This window comes from Aspergillus thermomutatus, assembly GCF_002237265.1.
Source record: "Aspergillus thermomutatus strain HMR AF 39 chromosome Unknown NODE_1, whole genome shotgun sequence".
Taxonomy (NCBI): Eukaryota; Fungi; Ascomycota; class Eurotiomycetes; order Eurotiales; family Aspergillaceae; genus Aspergillus; species Aspergillus thermomutatus.
The window spans coordinates 362,020-388,381 of NW_020798048.1; the positions used below are offsets into that span (position 1 = coordinate 362,020).

Consider the following 26,362-nt stretch of genomic DNA (forward strand, 5'->3'; position numbering starts at 1 on the left):
CAATCAAATTTATTCATCCCTTACCATGGCGACGACTCCCGTGTCGGTGGTCTGCGTCGGCATGGCAGGTAAATCATTCAACAGGGCATTTCTAGCTCAAAGGCTCGCCAGGAATGAGCGATAATTGCTGATGCTACTTTACTTTAGGCTCGGGAAAGACGACCTTTATGCAGAGAATCAACTCTCACCTGCATTCGAAGAAAAAAATCCCCTACGTGCTGAACCTCGACCCCGCTGTGTACTCGGTCCCCTTTGAGAGCAATATCGACATCCGTGACTCGATCAACTACAAAGAAGTTATGAAGCAGTACAATCTTGGACCTAACGGCGGTATCTTGACATCGTTGAATTTGTTCGCGACAAAGGTTGATCAGATTATATCATTACTGGAAAAGCGTACCGCACCCAATCCCGAAAATCCATCAGCCAAGCCTATCGAGCACATTTTGGTCGACACGCCTGGGCAAATTGAAGTCTTCGTCTGGAGTGCATCTGGGAGCATCTTACTTGAGACACTAGCCTCTTCGTTTCCTACTGTCATCGCTTATGTCATTGATACCCCCCGTACGACTTCTACAAGCACCTTTATGAGCAACATGCTTTACGCCTGCAGTATCCTGTACAAGACAAAGCTGCCAATGATTCTGGTGTTCAACAAGACGGACGTTCAGGATGCAGAGTTCGCGAAAGAATGGATGACCGATTTCGATGCTTTCCAGCAAGCATTGCGAGAGGAGGAGGAGTCCGGTGCTTTCGGAGGGGAGGGAGGCGCCGCGGGCTTCGGGGCCGGTAGCGGATACATGGGATCGCTTCTCAATAGCATGAGTCTAATGCTAGAAGAGTTCTATAGCCACCTGAGCGTCGTGGGCGTCAGTTCCATGACAGGCGACGGCATTGACGAATTCTTCCAAGCAGTGGAAGAGAAGCGCCAGGAGTTTGAACGGGACTACAAGCCAGAACTGGAACGCAAGAAGAAGGAGCGCGAAGAAACCCAGGCAGCTCAGCGCGAGTTGGAGCTGGGCAAGCTGATGAAGGATATGAGTGTGTCTGGACCTTCGCGGAAGCCGCGTGCCGCGAACGAAGCCGAGACCGTCAGCGAAGCGGAGGAGGAGGAAGAAGCAGCCGTTGCTGCTGCAAGCAAGGGGGATCTGGAGTTATCGGACAACGACGATACCGACGAGGACGAGGACGGTGGTCCTACTGGTGACAACGAGGGGCTGTCCCAGCGATACAAAGAAGCTCTTTCGGAATCTCAGGGTGGTCTGAACGACCAGGACGTGAGCTTTGCCCGGTACCTACGCTCTAGTAATATCAACCGATAGAGTTCTCGATCAAGATTGTCATGATTGATGTCTTTCCTTTCTCTTTTGGACTGGTTTGAGAGGGCGTTATCGTACTTATCATACTCATTCAACGGTGCTGGCTTCCTATCTCATCACATCATCAACAGGCACCAAAAAGCAAATACAGATTGCATAAAATATTGACTTGTAACTTTATGATCTTCTCGGTCTTGGATCCAGATAGAAAAAGGAAAACAGGATAATGTATCCGATGCAAACAAGACAAAGTCGTGAATTCCATGATGCCATGTGGATGATGTCACAGGCCTCCGTCCAGTATCAATCTGACGTATCACCAACTGCTTCACATCGCTTTCTCTAGGTACTTATACTGCAATTGGGAATTGTCAATATCCTCGATATTCTTCTGCTAAGACTTCGTATCTATCTCCAATTGACTCAATTGTTGGACCTCTAATACTGAACACTCAGCGACCACAACGATATAACAGCATTTGTACTCCAAACACATAGATCATTTCGCATATCATGGACGTATGTGTTAGGGATGCGCTATACTTCTCAAGCACTTCTAGTGGCTGATATCTTGTCGTGCAATCCAGGTGTTCTACGCTTACACATACTCAACCGCGGGATGGCTCTCGCTACAAGCCATACCTTTGATTGGGATGCCACAGATGATCACAAGAATCATGCTGGAAGAAGCCAGGCAGGCTTCGCGTAAGCACCATCCTCAGAAAAGACATTCCGCAGGAACGGGTGCTAACCGTCGCAGAAATTGAGATCTACTTCGCTCGTTGCCTTGGCTTCAGTTTACTCACGATCGCCGTCTTGACCGTCATGCTGACTGGTTCCATCCCTCTGAGCTCAGCGGTTTCAGAACCAGTCTCAGTCGAGGACTCCGACCCTAAGGCTCCGTATGCCGTTCCTACGTTGGTAGTAACGTCCATCTACCACGCCATATCGGCCTTCTATGCGTATACCTGGTATACCACAACCGATCAAGTGGTCTTCGCGGCGGCCATGGTGGGATACTTAGCCGTCGCGTCCGTTGGGTTGTGGTGTTCGCTCTTTGCCAGCAGCCATGGAAAGATCAGTCGCAAGACGGGAGCTGACAAGAGGACTACGGGGTTCCCGTTTCACAACAGAGTGGCGGAGAGGAAGCATGTCGAGAAGAGTGATTAAGGATCTGACATTGTACAAAGACGACGACGACGAGATATTTTTTCGAGTTTGGTGACTTGGTCAGCCTCGGAGATGGTTCGACTGAATTATTGCTCCTGAACTTGACCAGGGCAATGGTGTCATCTCTCTCCAAGGTCTCTTCGCACAATATTTTTTTGAGAGCTTTGTCCTTGACGTTCATCAAGGATATTGTATCCATATCCAACCTTGTACATTAAAATAGGTCCTGGCGACAGGCTAGCCGGCGTCTTTTGTCATCAACGGTGTATCTGCTGTTTCATTTATCATTCATGACAAAATGATAAATCCAATACTTAACTAACCGTAGTGGAGCCCTTATCTCTGAGACATACCTGCATGTCATCATCTTCACAAGCATATAGCCTATAGGTATATGCATATTGTAACAAAAAAGGTTTAATAAGCCCCAACGGATCCCCGGTGGAACAGAATGTGCCAAGTCGGCATGCTGCAACCTCAGCCTTGGCTGGTGCACTGAGCGTCTTGGCCTTTGGCACACAAGTCACAATTATCCCATGATCCCAGTCTGCAGTCGGATCTCCCCGACTGGAGAGCATCCCTTATCAACATCACGAGCTCAATGCAACCATGATCGCTACATTGACTGGCAGTCAGCAGTGGCCAGTCATTCTTGAAATATATCACCAGACATGCCAAGCTATTGGCCAAGCCGGCGACAAGCACCGGGATAGGCAAAGGCGCCGGCACATCCTGCTACCTAGATGGGACTCACTCGGCGCTTAACGTCTCCCAGGGTACCTACTCCATCTCTGGAGTTCGGGCCCTGGACCTATCATCAATAACCGTGATCTTCTCGCTGCTCTTAGTCTATTCCGCGATACGGTCCCTTAATGCCAAGGTCCAGGGCTTCTCGGACGCCCGCCGGCAAATAATGATACCCGGGCATCTATCTAGTCTAGCCATCAAAAGTCAAAGAAACTGCTTACATTCGCCAAGTTCCAGTCTGTGATTATCCCTAGCCAAGACCATGTTGAGAGGGGAAGTTGGTTGTCCCCTCTGTTCGACAATTACCCCGAGCCCTCGTTGGAGTCAGCGCAAGAGTCACTTCGAGAAGTTCGAGTGAGGTGCCCTCGAGCCATGACTGTATCAGGAGATCCACAAGAGCACATGTGCGCACACATGATATATGTGTACTACCATCATCCATAAAGCGAGCCGTCGAGATCCCTAGAGGAACAGTACTCATCGTACAGGGCTCAATATCAAGGCTATCTGCTACAAGCCAGCACCGCTGGCTGCTCGATTGGCGTTTACTGGGCCTCTAGTCTAATGCAAACGTTATATTGAGATCTGCAATTTCATCCGGCATGCCATCATGTGCCTTTTCCCCTCTTGCCAAGCTCATGCGACTGGGCCTTTTCCAGGAAGGCCTCGGGCACGCCATTATCAGACTGAACCACCTTGTCAATATTCTTATCTACAGTGCCTGCAGAAATGCCAAGGGGGAAATCGCGTGAGATTGCCAAGTATTCTGGTAGGGTCATATCCATCTCTGCAGACGAATCGGTTGACCCTTCCTCTCCGAAGCTTTGCGCGTGGGCCGGACGTCGGTCGGGGCAAAGGTGTGAAGAGTCGCTGAAGAAGCCAAGAGGACATGTTACCTTCCATAAGGCGCTATTTGCGCATCTAATGAGTGAATTCTCTTGTACTCGTGGTGTTCTTGTGCGAGTCAGCGGCATCAATCGCTATTCGCCGATGCCAATGTCTTCTTCTGATGACCCGTCGGATTTCCTGATTGGACTCAGCCATGTCAAATTGATGGAGGTCATATCCGTCATCTGCACGGTTCATCTCATCGCATGCTCTCTGCATGTACTATCTGGTTCTCCGACGGGGTGCGATGCAGAGATGCAATGCTACCTTGTGAGTTTCCACTTCAATTTCCGGAATGTGTCCATCTTGTCTCGCGGTTGTGAATGAAAGATACGGAGGCATTGAAATGGCACAAGAGCAGAGGCGCACGGGACACGAAGAGGGGAAAGCTATAAATACCTGTTCGTTATTCACTGATCTGTGTGTGTACATCAGACCCTTCAGTCCAACATCTTCAACTTGATCTGGTATCCAAAACCATCTCGAGGTCTTCGCCATGCTTTCTATCAAGCGCACCCTGCTGCTCCTCGGAGCTGTCCTGCCAGCTGTGTTTGGCGCGCCTGTCCAGGAGACTCGTCGTTCTGCCGAGAAGATTCCTGGCAAGTACATCGTGACATTCAAGCCGGGCACAGATGCTGCTACCATTGAGTCTCATACTCTTTGGGCCACTGACCTTCACAAACGCAATCTGGAGCGTCGTGATGGCACCAGCGGCGATCTTCCGGCTGGTATCGAGAAGAACTACAAGATCAAGGATTTCGCGGCCTATGCCGGCTCCTTCGATGATGCTACCATTGAGGAAATTCGCAAGAGTGAAGATGTCAGTACTCTCCAGAACCGCAACCACTTCGTGAGATCAGTGACTTACAAGCGCACAGGTTGCCCATGTTGAGGAGGACCAAATCTGGTACATTAACGCTTTAACCACTCAAAAGGGCGCCCCATGGGGTCTTGGCAGCATTTCCCACAAGGGACAAGCAAGCACCGACTATATCTACGACACCAGCGCTGGCGCCGGCACCTATGCCTACGTTGTCGACACTGGCATCAATGTCAACCATGTCGAGTTCGGTGGCCGCGCATCGCTGGCATACAACGCTGCTGGTGGCAGTCACGTTGACAGTGTCGGCCACGGAACGCATGTTGCTGGTACCATTGGCGGCTCGACCTACGGAGTGGCCAAAAAGACCAACCTTCTGTCCGTCAAGGTCTTCCAGGGCGAGTCCTCCAGCACCTCGATCATCCTTGACGGTTTCAACTGGGCTGCCAACGACATTGTGAGCAAGGGTCGTACTAGCAAGGCTGCGATCAACATGAGTCTTGGTAAGATGCGCCCTCTTGTTCGCTCAACTGAATTGAAGGTAACGGCTACTGATGGATAATGACAGGCGGTGGCTACTCTTATGCTTTCAACAACGCTGTAGAGAACGCTTACCAGGAAGGTGTCCTTTCTGTCGTCGCTGCTGGAAATGAGAACGTATGTATCCCCGCCATCTAAAACTTATCAAATGGACATTGCTAGTTTAGTCGGACTGACATATCGTGCCAGACTGATGCTTCGAGCACAAGCCCTGCCTCTGCACCTAACGCTCTGACTGTTGCTGCGATCAACAAGAGCAATGCCCGCGCCTACTTCTCCAACTATGGCTCTGTTGTGGACATCTTCGCTCCCGGTCAGGATATCCTTTCCGCCTGGATCGGCTCCACCACTGCCACCAATACCATCTCCGGTACTTCCATGGCCACCCCCCATATTGTTGGCCTATCCGTTTACTTGATGGGTCTCGAGAGCCTTTCGGGACCTGCTGCTGTGACCGCTCGCATCAAGCAGCTGGCCACCACTGGTGTCGTCACCGGTACTCAGGGTAGCCCTAACAAGCTTGCTTACAATGGCAATGCTTAAACTTACGCCGAAGGGCTGATGGGTTGCTGAGGCTGTCCGGGGCGAGTCTTAACCGATGGATCATTGGGAAGGAAGTAAGCGAGTGCAGAGGAAGTCCCTTCATAATGAGAATGTATGGTGGATTAATCACTAGTGCAATCATAGTTACTTTCCAAAAACCATATCCCCTAGGATAGCCTAAGACAAGAGTGTATTGTCATAGATCCAGGGTCAATATCCCTTCTTACCTATCCATAGTGTGTGCCAGAATGCTTCAGTAACCCTCCTGTTTAGCATGGGCAACTGACGTCTTAAACAAGCCGCCAACCAGATACCTAGATATTTCTAGGTCTGCCAGGTGGCCCTGATTGGCTTGAGTTCTCCGAGCTACCCTGCGCAAGAAGCGCGGGCCCTATCTCAGTCTTCCAATTCTTTCAATACTAAAAAAGTCACGGGCTTTACTTGGTAGCACTTCTGCCAGTAGGCTCGGGCCAGCATCCTGTAACCAAAGAGGACAACCTTGTTGGAAATTTTCCAACGAGAGGTCGGCGCATCACATGTATTCAAGGAAACTAAATTCACCTTGTCATTTACTCCAGTTCAGCATTCAAAATGAGACGATTTGAGAGAATATACGATGTGGTAGAGCCTGTCGAAGAGTACCGCCGTGGAGGCTATCATCCAGTACATTTTCACGACATTTTCAACCAGAGATACGAAGTTATTGGAAAGCTAGCATTCGGTCAGTTTTCAACAGTATGGCTTGCAAATGATCAACGGTCTGTTTCTGAAACCAACTGCCTTGACCGAGAAATAGCTAACTGCCATATTTGAAGGGCCGCGCGACAGGTTGCATTGAAGATACTAAAAGCAGATGCATCTGAAAACAATCGAGAACTTTCTATCCTTAGTCGGTTGTCTATCACAGAACTGGATCATCCTGGGAAAGCGCATATCGTTGAACTATTGGACCATTTCGAACATATAGGTCCAAACGGAACGCATTTATGCCTTGTATTTCCTGTTATGATCTCTGACGGCGAAGGGATGACTGTCTCTGGAGCGCGTCATCGGGCAGACTACGTACGAGCTGTTTCCAGACAAATCTTACTTGGTCTTGATTTCCTACACAGATCGCATATTATCCATTGTGGTGAGTGCATTTCACAACATTTCAGGTGGTATTTCAATTGACTGAATACAGATCTACAACCGGCCAATATTATGTTTTCGCCTGCTGGAGTGATACAAAATGAGGTTTATTTGCAGCCTCCGGAGTTCAGTCCTGTCAAATGGTTGGAAGGAATCAAAGCCGATCATAGCGCACCCAAGTATTTGGTATCTTCGCAGCGACGTCGAGGCCAGCTGGATAACATAGACATCTCCACGATTTCAGTTAGAATAGGTGATTTAGGTGGAGGTAAGAGATTTATCATTACTGCCCCAATCTAGGAGAAAAAGAGTCTCATATATTTCCAGCTATGTGGGATCAACAATGCGACCAATGGCCGGTGATACCAACAGCCTTGCGTCCCCCTGAATTGATCCATCGAAATGTCTGGGATGCTAATGTCGATATTTGGGCTTTGGGTTGTGTGGTAGGCTATACCTATCTCTAAGAAGCCAGTTCTACCGTCTAACCCTGGAATAGATATTCGAACTGGCGACAAATGAGCCGTTATTTCCCTTAGGGACTTTTGGCCTTTCGGCCGAACAGATTGACAAAGAGCATGAAGTTTCCTCATTGGCCAAATCCTTGGCGACAATGGTCACAGAGCTGAACGCTTTACTAAATACCTGATGGATCGGTTACCCGCATTTGATATTAAGGATATACAGCGCTTTGCGTCATTCCTTTTGTTGATGCTACAGGTAAATCCAGGATGGCGAATGTCTGCAAGCAAGTTACTCAACCATATTTTTCTTGTGGGAGCATCCAAGAGTTGAAACATCTGTAAGACGTCGAGCAAAGGTGTATTTACTTTAATGCATGCTAATGCATGCTTTGCGCGTGTTAATAGCTTGTCAGCAACGGTCGAAAGGAATGAGTTTAATGGATAGAGACCAATTAATTGGCGCCAGTACTAGATGGCTCTGATGGCAATAGAATGCTTAATCAGCTACAAAATCCTCTTCAAACTAGGGCGCTATTAGCCCATACTGGCACATACACACAACTGTGAAACCGCCCCACTTCTTCTCGTTTTATTAAAGAAACAGCAACCCATGAAACACTGCTTCATTTGTGGTGGCCAGATAGGCTTCATAAAGCAGACGAGACCTTCGATATGATCGATGTTCCTCTCGAGACGGTGTGGAGAGGATGAGGTTGTCTTAAGGCATCTAGCCAACTCGGTCCGCACTTCTACACCAAGCCAGAGGTAGGACGGTGAACATGATTTATGAGCATATGATAGGTCTTCGCGAGGGCCCGGAGGTTTTGCTCATACGGCAATTCATGACTATATAATGCCTCAGCTACTGCATACTTGTTGTAGTAGCCCTGGCTGCATACCAAGCGTTTCTGGGCAGAATCCTTGTGCATTTTTGGTTGGCGCCAAGAGACTCGAAATCATAAGCTTTTGATAGTCTGAGCAGTTTTAAAGCGTCATGTCAAACCGGGCGCCTAAATTCATCACATCAGAGGGCACTGCCAACAGATCCTACCACGGAATCAAATGTAAGAATAAATAAGGAACCTTCCAGTCTCCCTTGTCTCAGTGAAATCTCATAGGATATACATATCATCATTTTAGCGCTCACCAAGAATCCTAGCGACTGACGTGGCAGCACTAGATACTTCCCTGCCCAACTCGTTGCAGGCCCAGAGCTATTGTCTGATTGAAGCTGAGCGTCGTCTGTGTGATCTGGCAGAATATTATTCCCGATTCCGGTGTGGGCCGGCTTCAGTCACGAATAACTGCGGCCAGGAGAGAATGCACGTGATTTTTTGCCTGGGGCAGAAAGTACCGATCGGGATTGGACCGGCTGCTGCCTGAAAGGTGAACCCCCCTCCTTTCTTCAAACCATCTGAGCCTTTCCTATCCATCATCAAAGAGTAGTTATGATCCAGAACATCAACTAACAGAACAAGATGGTGCCTGCTCCGAGCCCCGATCCACATAGCGTGGTTGAGACCCTTCGTCAAACTGCTCTGAAGAACAGTTCCGCTCCCCCCCCTCAACTATCACTTCCCTCCCGATCGCGAACTGTCTCGAACGAAACTCAGTCTTATTCTGAAGCCGCAATCGGTATCGTCGGCATACACACAGACTCATTTATATGAGGAGCATGGATCTTTATCGGTAGAACTAACTGGTGCGAGGAACGACATTAACCAACTTGACCAGAGGGTTGAGAGATTCGAACAGGGTGCTAGGGCTGCCTTGACATCACTGTCAAGTCGGTTGGGTGCGGTGGAGGAAGATCTGGAAGAACTCAAAAGTCAGTTTAATGACTTCAGAAAAGAGGTCCGAACAGAATTCGACGGTTTCCGAGCTGAATTCGACGGTTTCCGAAGCGGTCTCGCTAATAATACAGCCATACAAATCAACGGCTTGCGAAAGTGGCTAGATGATCCGTTACAACCAGTCTCGGCGCCTGTCCAAGTTGGAGACAGTCAAGCATTCAAAGTAGCTTCGGAATTCCCCAGGTCTGTGAAGGAATTCTGGCAGCTCGGCTTAGATAGTATGTTCCCCTTCCCATCATCATCTTGCTCCTGCCCTTGTATCCTAACAATTCCAATAGAAAGCGCCCTAACGCGGTTGGCTAGACACTATGGCGTGACCGGCTGGGAACGATGGCAGAGAAGTACATCAGAAGATACCGACGTCACGGAATACGACGAACTAGAAGATGCTGTCGCGGCCCACAGCGAGCGGTGCCTGAGAATCCTTGCTGCTACATGGGGCTTGCACTACAGCGAACTCGAACGGCCAAGGCCGAAAAGGAAGGCTGAAGTTGAGAGTGATACAGAAGCAAGGAGAGTGAGGCCCAAAAACGAGTTAGAAGATGAAGCTCTCGAATCCGTCATCTCCCAAGATGAAAGAGGCAACATCTTTTGTCAGGAGCTTGTTCGGCAGGTTAGGCCACGGCAGCGGCTCACAAGCGAGATCCCCTTCCGAGAGGTCCTCGAGCGTTACCCTCTCCCACCCGGTCACCACAGGATGTCATTCGAAACAGCCTCGATCAGATGGCGGCTTAGCTCAAGCTCAAAGAAATCCCGTGGCACCGCGCGCTCCAACCCAAGCTGAAGTTCGAAGCAGGAGGAGTATGAGATGGGATATTCGGCGACGACAGAAGCAATCTATTCTCAGTCAGATATATTTGAGTCAACCATGAATGCTGGCGTTCAGTGCAAGTCTTTTGATTTTATCAGTATGGTGCTATTTCTGCAGAATACTAATCAAACACCGGAGCCTGGGAGAGCGATGTCCGCAAGGACCCTTCTATTTGAGAATGGTTCTGAAAATAGGTACCCAGTGAATTGCAGACGATCATTGGTCTTGGATACCTGGAGAAGGGTTGTAAATTCTAGGAAGGACAAGGCTGTTCCTGGAATAGAACTCAGTCCCGGGCATGTAGTCTAACGTCTCCGGGACTAATAACAGCGATGTTGGGAATCAGATCGTTATTCTCGGAGCTCGTTCTGGTCCCAGGCGCTGTTAGGAGGGTCCCAGGATGCCTCCTTTCTCAGAGGTCCTAGTCTACTAGTTCATTCTCCTTATTTCTGAGAATAGCAATGACCTATGAGTCATAATAAAACGCCTAAAAGTATTCCTACAAAGTGGATGATTGTCAGAGCACCTCTAACAGGCTTAAATCTATCCACTTTCTGATAGCCTGAGCAAAGCAATGCCAGAGCATCATGTATAACTTGAATGTGTAAAGTCATTATATATCAGTGAGTATTACCAACAGATCTTACTATATGGAATTAAATGCAAGATCAAAGTAGAAATATACTCTAAGCATAGCTCTGCATGCTAAACCTAGTTTTAGCTGGTAAGTACTGGTTTAGGGCTGGAGTACTGCTCATTATATACATAGGTAAGTAGTTTAGCCTAAAGTAGGTAAAAGGCAGTGCACTTCAAGTCCTATCCTCTATGATGAACAATAGCCCCCAGGCCAACACAGGGCGGTGATGACAAGAGGGCGACCATGCCGAAGGCGGCAAGACTAACACAGGTCCTCACTTCACATAAACAATGGAATAATTTGCGTTCATTGAGGCTAGACCCTGTTAAAAGACAACCTTTTTTCTCAACTTACATGCAATTCAAAAAAAAAAAAAGACTATGAGACGGACGGAGGGAAATCACAGTTCAACTATGTCGGCTAAAGTATACTAACCACCCGCCTGCAAGCTCTTTCACTCTATCACTCACGGCTGACGATCACATCGTCAAACAGTATGCTCCAAGGACAAGGTCACAAGACTGGGAATGACGAACAGTGGGACGAGTATGCCAAGGAAATGGGAAGAGCATATCAATCCGCGAGGAATGTTGATCGAGCTGAACCTTTCGACCTTCCAAACGAAGCATGCTAACGGCCCACAACTCACACGACAAGGACTGGATATTCTTGTTCAGGGCCCAATGAAGAGCTCGATATCGATAGGCTCAGGAATGCGAGTCGTAACAACGCATCGATGGAGCGCTTACCTCATGAGAAAGTGTCGCATACCCGCCCTAGAAGCTTGCTTTGAAGATGGAAACATCCTGATCCTACATCGTATCCCTGGCTGCGGTGCTCTGAAGCTCTCCAAATGTGCATAGCTCTCATGGACGTATCTCGTTCTCGAGACCTTTTGCACCTGAATCTCGAATTGAGTATTCCTACGAGTTGATCTCTTCCTGATGCAGACCGCAATCACCGAGGAGAAGCTGAGCCCGTTGAGCAAGGACCCGGTCTCGCTACAGTTCCATCTTTCTCAATATGGGCTGAAATTGACCCCCGATGAGCTTCGCGTGCAATGGGCAATGGGCAACCGTCATCATCCTCGGAATTGGGATATTTCTCGGAAGGTCTATGATATCGGTCTCATCTTCGTCCTCGAGTTTTTCACGTATGTGCCTGCCTGTCTGGTACACTGTCGCCTGCGCTAACTTGAAGAGCCTATCAGAACAGCTGTTAGCACTTCTGGTGTATGTTTCCTTCAAGCCGTATGAATTGATTTACCAGACCATGGACTTATAATGAGTATCTAGTCAACCGCCGCCGCAGCTGCAGCTGTTGAATATGGCTTAGAGAGGACACGATCCATCTTCATATTCGTATCAGTGTTCGTTACCCGCCTCGCCTTCGGGTCTAGCCAAAGCCATTTGTGACAGTGGATGTGCTCGCGGGTGTCATTATTGACGAGCAATAGGTATCTTATCGGGCAAGCATTCGGTGGTATCCTCTTTCCGCCTTATTCTGAAGCTTTCGGACGCAAGAAGCTCTACGTTGTCAGCACTGCGTTGTACAGTATCAGCTGTCTCATCATAGCCTCCGTTCCTTCACTTTCTGGTGTGATCGTGGGCCGCTTCATCAGTGGGTTTTTATCGGCAATTCCCACCACTGTGATAATAGGCAGTATAGAGGATATGTTCAACGCTCGCGACCGGGTTTGGATGGTATGTATCTGGGCCGTAACAAGCAACTTAGGTCTCATCGCGGGACCGATTATGAGCATCTACGTAGTTGCAGATCTGGGCTGGTAAGCGTTGCGTGATGATGATGGCCAGAGGGAGCGCTGCTGATAGACTGACTTCTAAAGGCGTTGGCTATTTTACATTGCAGCCATCGTAACAGGTCTCCTTACCCTCCTCCTTCTCAGCATTCGAGAATCCCGTCCCTCTCTCTTGTTGGCAAGAGAAGTTGCACAGCTCCGCAAGGCGTCCAAGGTTGAGTCGCTGGAAGGGGCGAACCCAGATCATACACCAGACCTGCATACCTTTGCGCGGCTTGCACTGTCTCGGCCTGTACTTCTTTTCTTCACCGAACCTATCGTGTTCATAGTGTCTTCGATAAGCGCAATCTCAATTGCACTGGTTTATCTTTTCACGGAAGCATTACCTCCCATCTATGAATCCTTTGGTTTCAACCCCCGACAATCCAGTTTACCCTTCATCGCTATCGGTGTTGGGCTTAGTCTTGGCTTGCTGACTCGCTGCCTTGACCTGTACATCATCGACCAGCACCGGCAGCAGGGCCGCGTGCTACTTCCCGAGCACAAGCTGCTGGGTCTCTGGCTTGGAGCACCTATCCTCGCGGGCGGGCTTTGGGCCTTCGCCTGGACCATTCCTCCTGGCGTGAAAGATTTGCACTGGATCGTATCCGTCATTTCGCTGTTGTTGGTCGGATACTCACTGAACGAGTTAGACTATGTCCTTGGGAGCTATCTCACTGACAGCTATCTAAGCTACGCATCGAGCGGGTTTTCAGCCCTCAGCTTACTGCGTTCGATCCTATCAGCTGTCTTTCCGTTAGTCTCGCCCCATCTGTTCTCGGCTCTAGGGGCGAATCTTGCTGTGACCGTGCTGGCGGCCACGGCAACTGTCTTCTGCATTGTTCCGCCCTTGTTCACGCGATACGGTGAGAGGCTTCGGGCCCGGAGTGCTTTCGCCAAGCAGAGTTTGAACATGTATCGTCAGTATAGTGTTGATGAGAATGGATATTGACGTGTCGAGTCTTGAGGAGCATCGCTATTGGACGCGATTCAGCAAAACCGAGCACTGGACCTTTAGACGGCAGGGGGAAACTGATATAGGTCAAACAAAGATCGATTGGGGATTTTCTTTTGATATGAGACAATAACGTGGTATTATTCTGTTGATATGAACTGTCAATTGTAGAGCTGACTAGTTTGCTGGTCGGTTTTCCCTGTCACAATGTCCGATAATTGCTTTTTCTTCTTTTGAGCTGGTTGATTTCACCGTGACAACAGATTTGGTAGAGTCCCACAGATAGAAAGTGAAATCAGAGCTATTGCGCAACTTTTGAGAGAACCATGTATAAACGTAGAGTCATCCTCTGTGTTATGTGATTTAGCAATAATTCTCCGTCGTCATCACCACCATCAATCATTATTGTATCCTCCTCCGCTCTCCACATCAACACGCTGCTTCAACTTCCCCACCAATTCCCCTTCCGCTCCTCCAAAAGCAGCACTCGACATGATCCAGAATCGCTAATCCCGCCTTCGTGCTTTGATGTTCCGGTCGAGAGATGGACGGCCCGGACCTTCAGCGATTCCGCGTCGACTCTCACACTTCTGATGGACAGCCCCGGTCGCTGTCGTCCCTTGCAGACGACGCGTCCGCATTAGCTGCAACCCAACAACAGCATCACCAGTCGCATGCACAAGAGCTTGCGGATCCTCATGACGCGCAGTCGCTCCAGCCTCTACAGTCTGCGCTTGAACACTCCGACCTCCATCTCCATCATCCGCAGGGGCAGCGGCACCATCAAAATGCGGGTCATCCGCTCAATACGCCGGCGTTTATGCGGCCGTCGCGGCCTGGCGAGTCGGTGAATACCGTGCTGATCTCTCCTCAGCAAATTCACCAGAAGCTGCATACCTACCACCAAACATCCCGAGAGCAGGCGTTCTCGGGTAGCCATTCGGATGGTCAGCAGATGCAATCCTGTTTAGCTCACGGCGTCGATCAAGATGCACACCACGATCAGGTCCTGTCGCAAGTACGTTCAGATCTTACGGATACCACTGTTGTGTGTAATGGCAATGGCGCCGACGATGATGCGCACATGCGCAATACCGGCTTGCAAGTATCGCCATCCTTCTCGCATCATTTGCAGCTACAGCAGCAAAGCGATAGCTACTCTGTGGCTCCGGAGCTCTCGAAACAGGACGGTTGTCTGAAAGACATGAAACTGGTCCCTGATCCTCCTGACCTTGAATACTGGAGAGAAAAGCTATTCAACGTGGACGAGATGATCACATTGACTGAAGACCAGTACGTTCTACGCAGCCCCTATTCTACCATTGAAACCCAAACCGAGTTATCTAACCGCTTGCTCTGCAACCAGATTCCGAACCTACTTTCCACACGTCGACAACGTCTACTCCCACCGCTCCACACAACGCTACAAGCGCAAACCCTTCGTCTCCCACTACTGGGACTGCAGACTCAAAGGCCGCCCGCCAGGAACTCCTAAATCCGACGACCCGAACAAGAAGAAGCGGAAACGCACCGCCCGACAAAGAGACCTCTGCGACGTCAAGATCAAAATCACCGAATACTTTCCCGGGTATGGTGTGGCTGCTGCCTCGGACTTTGCCGCGAACGGACCCGAGACGTCCTTTCCTTCCTCGGAGTTTTTGCCAAGCGTGAACTCGTTGTTTCATGAGTCTGGCTTGGGACAGAGGAGGGACAGTCAGCCGTTCGGCGTGCTCACGCCGAATCCTACCTTACCTGATGGTCATCCGGGGGCGAATGGGGAGAGATTCTTTACGATACAGCGGGTCAATGGCAATGGTGCGAACGGGAAGAATGATGGGGTGGGCGGAGGCCATCGGCATACTTTGGAAGAGAGCGACCGGGTCAAGAAAAACAGTGTTCAGCGCTATTTGCTGAAGGAGGCCAAGGAGAAGAGAAAGGCGGTCACAGTAAGTGTGCGATCTGTTCCTTTTTACTAGTTTTCAAGTTGTGCTGTGGTGGATGCATTATGTGATTCCGCAATTTACGTCACTGCTCGATACCGCATAAAATGACCTCCAGCTTCCCCGCTTGTCCGAGGTGCTACAACTGCGACACACCCACGAGACGATTTGGAAAGACTTTGTTTCGATTCGAATTATATCCTGAACCTAACCAATTTTCAAAGAACAGAACGATGCCCTCCCAAAGTGAAGTTCAGCAAAAAACATATCACACCAAAGCTACTGGCTTAGCGGCTTTGACCGCTATAAATCATTCCAAGGAAGCAGAATTACAACTGTTCGGAAGTTGCTTCTGGTAAGTCTGAGCATCAAGTCTTTCACCCCAGTCTCAGCTAAAAAAGCATACTCTAGCCCCTTTGTACAACGCGTTTGGATAGCCTTGGAAATCAAGGGTATCCCATACCAATATATCGAAGTAGATCCGTACCAAAAACCTCAGTCTCTGTTGGAGGTGAACCCCCGAGGCCTGGTGCCAGCGTTGCGGCACGGTGATTGGGGATCGTATGAGAGCTCAGTTCTGCTCGAATATGTAGGTTTCAACCCACATTTCCCTTTCTCGCGGGGAGGCCGTCATCTCTTAACCGGGATCTGCAGCTCGAAGATTTGGACCTTGGTCCGCCCCTTCTGCCGCCGGGCGATGCGAAGTTGCGAGCACACTGCCGGCTTTGGACCGACCATGTAAGTACCGTGTGGTCCGACATTAGTTTTCAGAGTAGATGCTGAATTCCCGTAGATCAATCGTCACATCGTGCCCAGCTTCTATAGGGTTCTCCAGGAACAGGAGGAACAAAGACAGACGGCGAATATGCAGGAGCTCCAAGACGGTCTCAAGACGCTAATCACGGCTGCCAACCCCGAAGGTCCATTTTTCCTAGGACCGAGCATCTCCTTCGTGGACGTCCAGATTGCCCCTTGGATCCTCCGACTAAGCCGGGTGCTCAAACCGTACCGTGGCTGGCCCGACCCCGAGGCTGGAAGCCGGTGGGCCGCATGGGTTAACGCGATTGAGGCCAATGAGCATGTCAAGGCGACAACCAGCTCCGACGAATTGTATCTTGACAGTTATGAGCGATATGCCCGTGAGTATATCTTCATGCAGCCGTGACTGTCACGAGACTGACATCCCCCAGAAAATCGACCAAATACGTCGCAGGTTGCAAACGCAATCAACTCGGGAAGGGGATTGCCATGATTCTTCAACGAGCAAGGATTGGTTCTGTCGCTAAAGACATATCCCAGCGCGAGGGCCGTAAGGCTCCGCCCTCGACGTCGCGACGTGTTGGGATCAAGTGGCCCTTGCGCCTCTGTAGCCTGCTCTGAAACCACCTCGTCCACTGGCATCTGGGCCTCTAGGACTACGAATCGGCTGCCGCGGAGATTGTGGCTGGTCATTCAATACCCGCTCGCCAGCTTGCTGTCTCTCCTTTTTCTGCACGTAGCTTGCGTTTGGTTTGGAGGAATATCCGGGGTCAAAGAGCTGTCTTGACTTTCCCGATGATGCAGAAGAGTCTCTCTTGTCTCTGTTGTTGTCTCTGCCATTGCCGCGGCTCCTTCCCTTCCCTCTGCCTTCAAACTGTCTTGGAGGAGTAGCGCTTCGCGGTGATGATGCACCCGAGGTGGTTGCAGACGGACTTCCAAACAGTCTCTCTCGCACTTCCTCATATTTCCGTTGTTTTTCTTCCAGGTTTTTCAGAGCAATGGCATGCCGTTCTTCTGGAGTCGGGTCTGGCCGTTTCTGGTCGTCATCTGAATCCTCCAGGCTATCATTGGTCGCCAAACCGAGCCTACTGATGCCCGCAGTTGCTGAAGAAACTCCGCTGGACGATGACTGGCGTGTCATCAATTGAGGCGTGCGGCTGAGTACAGTTACCGCTGGTTTGAAATCCTGCTTTAAAGGGACATCGGAACGAGCCTCTAGGTAGTGGAAAGTTTGTGGAGATTCACTATGACATAATCAACATATAAATCTCCAATTGAGACTGATAGTAGAGGGTGAATGCACGCACGCTTCGGCCCATAGCTGCCGGTTGAACTCAGCCTGTTGCGCCCTGCGTTGCGCCTTGGTGACTTTCGAGGACACCTTCTTCTCTGGAGGTGGGGTTGGATCATCGGCTAATTTCTGTCGAGGACAAATTTTCCGGTCAGATGGTTCTTGGTAAAGGCGACGAGCGGACACATATCGTAGAATGGTTCTGAGGTAGATAAAAATGTCATTAGAGATGGAGGACATACATCTGCCTGTTTTTCCCAGTCATCTTCCCAAGCATCGGGGGAGCCAGCAGTAGTAGGCTTTGCGCTCATGTTCACAAGAGAGTTGGATTGACCACCACACTAGGAATGTAGGCGACTAGTGAAGGTCTAGCGGTGTAGACGAAAGCAAAGGAGGGCGAGAGACACCAATTCAAATCCAGCCTGATATGCCCATTGATAGCTGTCTTGTCTCCGACAAGTAGTGTTGCGTGAGAAAAAAAAAGGTGACCGGCAGCGGGGAAAGCCAGCGAAGACGGGAAAACCATTGTTGCTTGATTAGTTAAACCGCGACGGAGTTCAGGCGTCTCTCCGCCTAGAGCTGCATCTATACGAACCAAATCAATTACTTACATTGTACACCGTCGTTTGCCAGCCTCGTCTTCGTTTGTTGTGCTTCTGGAAAATAAAATATGATGCCGACTGGTAAGTCCTGGGCTCTGATGTTCCTATCAGCCCTTTCACAAACCTACGCCTCCACACCCAGTACGTCGCAACAGCTGCACGACTCGCTTTGCTAATGAAATACAGATCGGGACGGCGACTCGCAAATGGCCTCATCCCCCGAATCTTCTGTCGGCTCACCGGCCGGCTCCCGTACGCCTACGAACAATGCCAGTCTCAATGACTCCGCGGCAGGATTTGCGGGGGCTTCCGAACTATCCCCACCAGGCTCGCAGACACAGAACTTCTCCGAAGTCACGGAGATGACCGGGCTCGAGAAGAACGGGCCTTCGGATTTGTCGACACAGGTTGCTGGACAGCAGCAACAGCAGCAACCCGGGGCACGGTGGATGAACAAACGGGCGGAGGAGGAGTACCAGCGAGCTATGGAGTATATTGTCGATAAGGACTTTAATCTGGGTACGTTGAGCGACCGATTCGTCGCTTGCTTACTGTCATGATTCCTTTTGAGACTTTATCCACGAGAATGGTGGCTAATGGTATGCCTAGATGAATTCGGTGACCCTTTCGACGACCGGGATATGGAGGAGGAAATATTCTAGGGTTTGCGGTTGGACCTATTGGGGCCAATTTATCTGTCTCCTTCTTAATGGGATTTTAGAGACAGTAGTAGTTTACGACCTTATGAGTTATGCTTACCGGAGTATGGCCCAACTAATGCTACCTTACCTTTTTGCTGTTCGACCATAATGGCTAACCCGTAAGCCAGAATTGAATGATATTCGCTCAGCCTCTTCTCAGAACTCTTTATTGCCATATTAGACCGACCTCCGTTAATTGCTACGACAAAATGTCAAGTAGCCCCTTCGTTTGGGTGAAGATCATTGTTTGGCAGTTAGCATGATCAACGGAACCTGCCTGAGCTTCAGGGTTGACACTGCCGGGAAAGACTCGTTTGAGAGACTCGGATGTGGTATGGTAGATAGAGGCAGTGTGTCCTATCAATAGCCTCATTCCAGCATTGAAAACAAGCTCTCCTTGACATGGCTGCTTTCCAGTGACAAATAGTCATACTATGCGAAGCTGAAAGCCGAGCTCCTGGGACAATGACAAGCCTGTTTGTGTCATGGGCACGACGGATGTGGTGTGTCGTAGCACAGAGTCAAGTAGATGAGACGACACCTGAGTTTCTTGACTTACAACAGTGCTGATTTATCCATTTTCTTCACAAGATGAGGGTGCTGGAAGGAGGCCAGTGCTGTGTTGCTGTCCGGCCTGTCGATTGTCTTCCTGGGTTCATCACGGCGTTAGAGGATCTACCTTTTTTCTCTTCACCTACACCTGAAATACAGGAGGATCAAAGTCGTCTTCGTACGGAATAGAAATAGATATCCCCATCCATATCCAGTGAACCTCAGCAGTTGTCCTTACGTATCCTGCGGTTTATCTGATAAAGTGGTTGGCACAGCAACGGTCCGCCCACCGCCAATCAACACGTCAGTCGGGCTTAGTTTACTCTGGTATTATTATGATTTCTTCCATCTCGGCCTCGACGCGAACTTGTATTGCTTCGGATAGATGGGTTTCTCTTCTATCTGCGTCGCATTTATGCTTCAACTATTAAGCTCGTATCCTATTATTGCAGTATTCTAGAAGCTAGAACCTCTACCATTTCGTTTCCCGTTGACCTACAGTTGAGCTCCGCCGACATTCCTCGGGGCTCCAAGCAGCGATGGCCACCAGTAATGATCCATCCCTTCAATCGGGCCCTCTGTCGCGAGCATGGTGAGTTGCTTCTTTTGTTCCGATTGACATTCCTCTGATTATGATGGGTGCTTTGACCGGGGAAGCACTGAAGAATTGCCCCTGCCCCTTTTCTCTCTCCCTGCCATTACTCTCAGAGACTACGATCGCTAATCCGATCGCGACTGTGTGCGCCAATCGCGCGCGCTTTTCGCTGGTTTGAGCATTCATAGCCAGCTTCAGATCCAGGAAGAAAAATTCAGTTTCACGCCCATCAAGGCGCCCGCCGCCCCTCGTCTATGGGACCGCAAACCGTCGAACTCGTTCCTTGGGCGTTCGAAGTCGCGCAAGGTCTGGAAGCGCTTCCGTTCCTCCTTTAACAGCATGAAAGCTTTACAACGTCTTGTCGCTGCATCGCACGAGGACGTCGATGAAGATCTCTTCGCCGAAATCAACGTGTCCAGGAATCTGGGGTTTATCCGCGGTGTCAAGCGACGATGCTTTGGGCTGGACGATCCTGAGAGTCAATCGGACAGTACGGTTCTACGAGGACGTTCGTTCCTGGAGACAAAATGGGAGTCTGAAGCGACTGGGAGAAGACGTATGCATGCTCGCTCGATGTTTGGTTTAGCCAAGCTTGGCGACTACGAGACACGCTCTGATTGCCTATAGGGAAACTGCCCTCGAACCATGCCGACTTAACTGATCTTCAAGCGGAGCCCATGGATACGGATGAAGAGGGGGAGGAAGGTCATCGTTTGGCTGACGAGGATGAATCACGGGACGCGGCCACGTCAATCGCCGAACAGGACACGGACGCATCCTTTGACTCGACCCCAGACACATCGACCGACTCGGTTCTTTTACCAGCGAATCTCCGCACGCTACATGGCAAGTCCCTCAGTTTAGATGATTGCGCTGGAAACAACTACGGTTTTGAGATAAAAGCCACCGGCGAGGTCGCTCAACCTGACTCTGAACTGGACACCAGTGTAGCCAGTCTTGATAGCGTAACCGATATTCCCTCAGATGCAGCCCTGAATACATATATGACGGATGATCGACATGATCCGTCAGTCCAGACCGCAGACTTTACAATCCCAGCAGAAGTCACATCTGGGCAGAGTCTAAGTGCGCAACAAGAGTCCACTCTGGTACGTTCGGCACTACGCAGCTCGATGGATGGGGAGGACGCCGAGTTGCTCAATAACTTCTTGTCCAAGGCCAAGGCAGCTCGCGCCGCCAAAGCTGCAGCCATGACTGTGCAGGATGCAGCGGCAGAAAAAGCCTGCCAGGAAGTGAGTGACGGACCAACCCCGCAGGCTCGACGGGTGCTGGAAGAGCTGGACGCCAATTCTCCCTCGCCATCGAAAGTCCAGCTGTATCCCGTGAAAGCGTCTGATCCTGCAGATGGCCCTGTTTGGGATGATCAAGCACGAAAAAACGATGATGCCGAAGAGGACAAAAATCAAGCGGCCAGCCCAGTTCGTCGAAGCTCGAGGAACCGTGCTGCCAAAGTTCCACCCCAGACAACTACGCCCACTCTTCGTACCCTGACTCTTCGTCGCGCTAAGGGCACAGAATTCGTTTTCCTCCAGCGCACGGAAGCCCAGGAGCTTGCGCTGGCGACGCGCCGAAACACCCGTCACAACAAGGGGGATGCGGTCATGCCGAAATACGTGCTTCAGGCCTTGGGCGAACGATCGCAGAACACCAACCTCGATGTCGATGATGGCAAGGCTGCACGAGACCCTGGTCGGAAGCGTACAGGCGCCAAGAAATACGTGACTTGGAACGAGGAGCGTCTTGTGCAGTATCAAGGGGAGAACAACCGTGAGGGAGGGGAGCGGAAGCGCAATGACGTCGCTGATGCTGGAGTCGAAGCGGCAGTGAATGGCACCGATAAGAAAAAAGCAGCCAGTAGTCGCAGCACCCGGTCTCAGACATCTGTGAAGACTGGTGGTGATGAAGAAGTGGCTGCATCAACTACTGCACCTGCTACTGCAGCTCCCAAGGCGCGGCGTGTGCGGCGGCTAGGAGGGTCAAAAAGTAATTCCAGTCCTATCGCAGCCACAGGCACGAAGAGAGCGTCGCTTCTCCCGACTCCCAGCACTGGCAGCAGTGTTGGCAAGCGGAAGAAATTGATCCCCAAGGCGCCCAGCGTTGTTGTGACGGGTAGTCCTGTTTCGAAGAAGATGCTACCCTGCTCCACCAGCGAGGATAGGAGCTCGTCAGACTCTACCAGTGGTAGCGCTTCGCGAATAAAATCCAAGAACATTCTCAAGGCACATGCTGGATCGACGCCGATGCCGAGACGTATCCGTCCCCGCCCTTGATTGTGGTGCACTTCAACTTCTATCGTTATGTTCTTTTCAATACTGACAACAACTTCTATCTACGTGTTGCCGGTGCTCCTATTTGGGAGTTGTACATGATCTGGTCCGCCAATCAGTTATTATGGGATTTGCAAGGCGGATGGATGGGCGAATCCGGCGTTGTTGTATTGTTATTGTTGCTGTCGACTTGTCAGTGGGTAAGGCGTTATAGGTGTAAGGACAGGAAGATGTAAAGAGACACTCCTTGTATGAGTTCATCTGCAGTGGTTTGTTGATCTGTTGATCTTTCAATCCCGGTTTCATGTGAATATCACCGCCATCACTTCGGTTTAGTCTTTCTGAAGATGGTCAAGGTCACTTTCAGCCAACCATGTCTGTCGAGTTTTGTCATGACTTGACGATCATCTTACAAGTATCATGTACCACCGTCAAGGATCTAGTTGACTACCAACTGGGGGTTCCGCTCATGAAGAACTCGTTAGCCTTCGATAGTACTGCGTAGTTTGTTTAGTGCGGGGAAAAGAGATGCGTCTCATCGTCATTTGTTGACTTGGATCATGTTTTTCACCATTATCATATGCCGAGCATTACCGATGATTGTAGGCCCGACTCGTAGGAGCAGCCTGTACTTTGCCATGCGAGTGGTGCCTACGTAGACAGTAGACAGTAGACAGTAGACAGTAGACAGTAGACAGTAGACAGTAGACAGTAGACAGTAGACAGTAGACAGTAGACAGTAGACAGGTGGGCAGGAGTACAGTCAAGCGACCCAAGTCAAGGTAAAGGGTCTTGCTCTTGGCTGAATCTTGTCATTAGCAATTGACTTTCAGTGATTAATCCTTATGAGGAAGGTTTGCCTGATAATCGCAGGACTGCACTCTTCAATGATGCGCATCAGACGCTCGGTGACATTCGTCCTGGTCTTGAGTTTTTAGCAGGGGCATATCAACATCAACGGAGCACACTAGCACACGAGCCTGGACGAAGAAGGAAATCCCTCATTGTGTGTTTTGAATCAACTCAGGCCGAGCGAAATCGAGTCTCAAGTCTCAACAGAAAATCACTCGAGAATGGGAATAATGAATCCCAAGTCAACCAGTCAAAGCAACCTGTGAAGTAGGTTAGGTACCTTGGTCTCTGATAATGGAGTCATGAAATTGACTGTTTGAAGCATGAACAAATCATTGTTGGTGACGATGTGGACCCATCTGTTCCTGTTCATTAGGGGAAATGATACCTATCCATATCCAACTCCGTTGCTAACCTTGAGTCCTATGAGTAGGACAAGGTGCCTGTTCAGTGTTGACCATTAATATTCAAAGCAAGCACTACTCTGTAGGAGTGATCCACTTGGCCCAGTTCATTTCACTTCACTCCTCCTCGCATGTCCTCGGCCCAATGAGGAATGAAGAAGAAACACCTCGTATCCCACGTCATGGCCTGCTTCATTAATATTCCCCAAAGAGATCCTAGATACTCCATAGTAGTACTCCGTAATAGTAGTGGCCTGTGTAGGGCTGCTGAAGTCTCAGATTGGTCACGGATCCACGGGCCAAACTCGGTCTTTCCCCTTTTGGGCGGCCCGGTGTTTTAGGGCTTTTCCGGATTTGCCCACCGGGCGTGGCTGAGTCCCGGGATTTTCCGATGCTCATTATTCCCCGAGAGGCTGGTGAGACGGGCGGTGCATTTGCATTGTAGCCATGCTGCTGTTGTTGTTGTTGATGTCTGATACTTCACTTTCCTCAGCACAGTAATCTTAAATGAATAAAGCGGTATATGCGGTTGGCGTATCTGCCTAATACCCCTGATCTCTCTTGAATATCCAAATTCGGCCAGATGCGAAAGTGCCTATACCAGAAGTGAGGCACAATGGAGACTGGACAGCATAGCATAGCGTCATACTACATAGCTAGTGACTTGGAGGACAGTCCTCCGAGTCATTGTATTACATTTACAACCACCTCCCGATACTGCATGCATGTACATCGGTGCTGCAGCCTGTAGGAAGCCCAGCATCTCATTGGGTTTATGAGTGTATTTGAGTTGAAGAGTTTTCAAGCAATTTCGGGACGAAATTAGGAAGAGGTGCTATTGGTGCTTGGTTGATATCTTGGCGCATTTTATTATTACAGTTTCACTTGTGTTGTCTACGGTAGAAGTGTAGATACCCCGTACTGAGTTAAAATGATAACCAGCTAATCCAGCTAGCTTTATTGGATTGTTTCAGATGTAGCTATGTACCGTGTCAACCAACTGATCATGATATTTCGTTCCCAACATTAAATGATTTTATGACCCGCATAAAGGGAAACCAATTAAGCAGACATCTGCTTGGCCGTCTCCTCGGGCCACACATCGTAACCGAAAGTATCCTTCATGTTGACGAACCGGAAGTGACGGCCCTCGGCGACCTTGTTGACGGCCTCAAAATCGGCATCGGACAGCTCAATGCTCTTGAAGTTGGACTCGATACGAGCCGGGTTCGAGCTCTTGGGCAGGACCACGTAGCCGCGGCGCAGACCCCAGGCAATCAGCACCTGGGCCAGGGTGTTGCCGCCCTTCTTGGCGATCTCGTTCAGGGTCGGGTTTTCGCTAACGCGCTCGCCGGTGGTGGGGACCTGGTTCTGGGAGCCCAGCGGCGAGTAGGCCTCGGGCAGGATATCGTGCTCGAGGCAGTACTGCACGAGCTCGTTGTTGGGCAGGAAGGGGTGGATCTCGATCTGGTTGACGTGAGGCTTGACCTTGGCGAACTTGAGCAGCTGCTCGAGCCCTTCGATGGTCCAGTTGGAGACACCGATGGCCTTGGCCTTGCCGTCCTCGTAGAGCTTCTCCATTGCCCGCCATGTGGGCTCGGGGTTCTTGGTGAGGTCTTCCAGGATGACGTACTATTTGTTTGCCAGTTAGCAGGGCTCAGGCTGGGACTGAGAATTTAGTTTACCTTTCCATCAGGTCCGATCTTGGGCTTCTCCTGCGTCTCCTTCTCGGCGGCAATGGGCCAGTGAATCAGGAAGAGGTCCACGTAGTCGACCTTGAGTCTTTTCAGGGAGTTCTCAAGCGACCAGATGACATCCTCGTAACGGTGCAGGTGGTTCCAGACCTTGGTGCAGATGAAGATATCCTCGCGCTTGACAGAAGGGTTTTCCTTGAGGAAGTCCTGGATGGCATCACCGACCTCGTCCTCGTTCAGATAGAACCAGGCGCAATCCAAGTGTCTGTATCCGGTCTTGAGAGCACATGTGACAGCCCGGTAGGTCTCGCCTTTGGCGCCCTCGCTGGCGAAGGTTCCAAAACCGACGCCGGGGATCTTAACACCGTTGCTGAGAGTGAAAGTGACACCAGACGACATTTTGCAAAAAGCTAGGAGAGCAATTGAGGTAGAAAACGCAGGGATAATGAAGAATGACAAGCTGATAAAAAAAAAATAAATAAGATGTTCAGGGGTATTGGAATGGTTGACTGATAAAAGGAGAGCAGAGGGATTATTGGGTGGTTTTGAGGAGGGGTAGCAGTGCAGCGAGAAGCAGCTTAGGTGGGGTTTCAGAAGGTGACCGAAGGCGGAGGAGGAGGAGGATGACGATGAAGGAGGAGGAGGATGATGATGATGATGATTTCCCCCCTCTGATTCTTCTTTTATTCTACGGAATCTTCTATCCTGAGGATCAATTCCTGTTTGTTGCCAGCTCAGCAGAGGAGACAAGCAACAAACATCTGTACTATCTGCTTCACTATAACTGCCTCTGATTCTCTCTACCTACTAAATTGCTTACAATAATCAATAATAAGTGACAGCTACCTACTCTGAAATCTTCTCAACATATGAGAGAATTATTCGAATTATCCCCCAGTTAATTCACCATTGCTACCTTACTCTACCTCTGCTTGAGTGATGTGAGGCCCCGCCCCACCAAGACACACACAGTCCCTCAGCAATGACATCATGTCTGCCTCGCTGCAA

The 26,362-nt window shown here is 50.0% G+C and overlaps 10 protein-coding genes across 10 annotated transcripts; 8 read left to right on the forward strand and 2 right to left on the reverse strand.

Moving 5' to 3' along the window:
* Window positions 1-25: 25 nt before the first annotated feature.
* CDV56_109690 (putative ATP binding protein) lies at window positions 26-1,322 on the forward strand (the record flags this gene model as incomplete). Its single annotated transcript, XM_026763309.1, has 2 exons — window positions 26-68; window positions 148-1,322. 2 exons carry the CDS (start codon window positions 26-28, stop codon window positions 1,320-1,322), a joined length of 1,218 nt encoding a protein of 405 aa, XP_026619110.1.
* Window positions 1,323-1,832: 510 nt separating this feature from the next.
* Window positions 1,833-2,489, forward strand: CDV56_109691 (uncharacterized protein; the record flags this gene model as incomplete). The annotated part of the gene is made up of 3 exons (XM_026763310.1): window positions 1,833-1,838; window positions 1,907-2,024; window positions 2,080-2,489. The coding sequence occupies 3 exons, from the start codon at window positions 1,833-1,835 to the stop codon at window positions 2,487-2,489; spliced, it is 534 nt and encodes a 177-aa protein (XP_026619111.1).
* Window positions 2,490-4,620: 2,131 nt separating this feature from the next.
* Window positions 4,621-6,027, forward strand: ALP1 (S8 family peptidase; the record flags this gene model as incomplete). The annotated part of the gene is made up of 4 exons (XM_026763311.1): window positions 4,621-4,944; window positions 5,003-5,447; window positions 5,513-5,601; window positions 5,674-6,027. 4 exons carry the CDS (start codon window positions 4,621-4,623, stop codon window positions 6,025-6,027), a joined length of 1,212 nt encoding a protein of 403 aa, XP_026619112.1.
* A 3,073-nt stretch (window positions 6,028-9,100) lies between these two features.
* On the forward strand, window positions 9,101-10,259 carry CDV56_109693 (uncharacterized protein; the record flags this gene model as incomplete). Its single annotated transcript, XM_026763312.1, has 3 exons — window positions 9,101-9,257; window positions 9,316-9,693; window positions 9,754-10,259. The coding sequence occupies 3 exons, from the start codon at window positions 9,101-9,103 to the stop codon at window positions 10,257-10,259; spliced, it is 1,041 nt and encodes a 346-aa protein (XP_026619113.1).
* Window positions 10,260-11,867: 1,608 nt separating this feature from the next.
* Window positions 11,868-13,673, forward strand: CDV56_109694 (putative MFS multidrug transporter; the record flags this gene model as incomplete). Its single annotated transcript, XM_026763313.1, has 5 exons — window positions 11,868-12,076; window positions 12,134-12,155; window positions 12,219-12,292; window positions 12,380-12,709; window positions 12,770-13,673. The coding sequence occupies 5 exons, from the start codon at window positions 11,868-11,870 to the stop codon at window positions 13,671-13,673; spliced, it is 1,539 nt and encodes a 512-aa protein (XP_026619114.1).
* Window positions 13,674-14,220: 547 nt separating this feature from the next.
* On the forward strand, window positions 14,221-16,781 carry CDV56_109695 (glutathione S-transferase family protein; the record flags this gene model as incomplete). Its single annotated transcript, XM_026763314.1, has 6 exons — window positions 14,221-14,969; window positions 15,043-15,622; window positions 15,841-15,971; window positions 16,028-16,205; window positions 16,271-16,354; window positions 16,410-16,781. 6 exons carry the CDS (start codon window positions 14,221-14,223, stop codon window positions 16,779-16,781), a joined length of 2,094 nt encoding a protein of 697 aa, XP_026619115.1.
* Window positions 16,782-16,961: 180 nt separating this feature from the next.
* Window positions 16,962-17,977, reverse strand: CDV56_109696 (uncharacterized protein; the record flags this gene model as incomplete). Its single annotated transcript, XM_026763315.1, has 3 exons — window positions 16,962-17,619; window positions 17,683-17,795; window positions 17,909-17,977. 3 exons carry the CDS (start codon window positions 17,975-17,977, stop codon window positions 16,962-16,964), a joined length of 840 nt encoding a protein of 279 aa, XP_026619116.1.
* A 359-nt stretch (window positions 17,978-18,336) lies between these two features.
* Window positions 18,337-18,930, forward strand: CDV56_109697 (uncharacterized protein; the record flags this gene model as incomplete). Its single annotated transcript, XM_026763316.1, has 3 exons — window positions 18,337-18,409; window positions 18,455-18,787; window positions 18,878-18,930. 3 exons carry the CDS (start codon window positions 18,337-18,339, stop codon window positions 18,928-18,930), a joined length of 459 nt encoding a protein of 152 aa, XP_026619117.1.
* Window positions 18,931-20,060: 1,130 nt separating this feature from the next.
* CDV56_109698 (uncharacterized protein) lies at window positions 20,061-22,407 on the forward strand (the record flags this gene model as incomplete). The annotated part of the gene is made up of 3 exons (XM_026763317.1): window positions 20,061-20,113; window positions 20,305-20,672; window positions 20,744-22,407. The coding sequence occupies 3 exons, from the start codon at window positions 20,061-20,063 to the stop codon at window positions 22,405-22,407; spliced, it is 2,085 nt and encodes a 694-aa protein (XP_026619118.1).
* Window positions 22,408-24,722: 2,315 nt separating this feature from the next.
* gldB (putative glycerol dehydrogenase (GldB)) lies at window positions 24,723-25,753 on the reverse strand (the record flags this gene model as incomplete). The annotated part of the gene is made up of 2 exons (XM_026763318.1): window positions 24,723-25,292; window positions 25,346-25,753. The coding sequence occupies 2 exons, from the start codon at window positions 25,751-25,753 to the stop codon at window positions 24,723-24,725; spliced, it is 978 nt and encodes a 325-aa protein (XP_026619119.1).
* Window positions 25,754-26,362: the final 609 nt, after the last annotated feature.